This window comes from Plasmodium vivax, genomic scaffold (assembly GCF_000002415.2).
Source record: "Plasmodium vivax scf_6855 genomic scaffold, whole genome shotgun sequence".
Taxonomy (NCBI): domain Eukaryota; phylum Apicomplexa; class Aconoidasida; order Haemosporida; family Plasmodiidae; genus Plasmodium; species Plasmodium vivax.
Window position 1 is genome coordinate 1 of NW_001850100.1, and position 676 is coordinate 676.

General features: G+C 49.7%; 1 protein-coding gene across 1 annotated transcript; it reads right to left on the minus strand.

The window, feature by feature from the left end:
• Positions 1 to 201: 201 nt before the first annotated feature.
• Positions 202 to 676, minus strand: PVX_188290 (circumsporozoite protein, truncated, putative; the record flags this gene model as incomplete). Its single annotated transcript, XM_001612271.1, has 1 exon — positions 202 to 676. A coding segment is annotated over one exon (365 nt), but the record flags the coding sequence as incomplete, so codon positions are not given.

Consider the following 676-nt stretch of genomic DNA (forward strand, 5'->3'; position numbering starts at 1 on the left):
GGGGCAACACAGATGGCTGGCACTAGAAGGCACAGTCGAGGCTGATCAGCGGGTTTAAACTCAATGGTGATGGTGATGATGACCGGTACGCGTAGAATCGAGACCGAGGAGAGGGTTAGGGATAGGCTTACCTTCGAACCGCGGGCCCTCTAGACTCGAGCGGCCGCCACTGTGCTGGATATCTGCAGAATTGTCTTGACCCTTATTGAATAATGCTAGGACTAACAATATGACTAGCCCTAATGAATTACTCACAACGTTAAATATGCCAGCACACTTATCCATTGTACAAACATCAGTCTCAAGGTCATTCAAAGTAAGATCCTCTGGTTTTTGTTAGCTGCATTAACTCTTCTTCTGACTCTTACACCCACTCCACAGGTTACACTGCATGGAGTCCATTCGGTGCCAACGGTAGCTCTAACTTTATCTAGGTATTCTTTCACAGACTTTTCATTTGGGGCATTCGCACCTTCATTATTTTGTCCCTGTCCTCCTGCGTTTCCTCCTGCTGCCTGTCCAGCTGCTCTATCTCCTGCTGCCTGTCCAGCTGCTCTATCTCCTGCTGGCTGTCCAGCTGCTCTATCTCCTGCTGGCTGTCCAGCTGCTCTATCTCCTGCTGGTTGTCCATCTGCTCTATCTCCTGCTGGTTGTCCAGCTGCTCTATCTCCTGCTG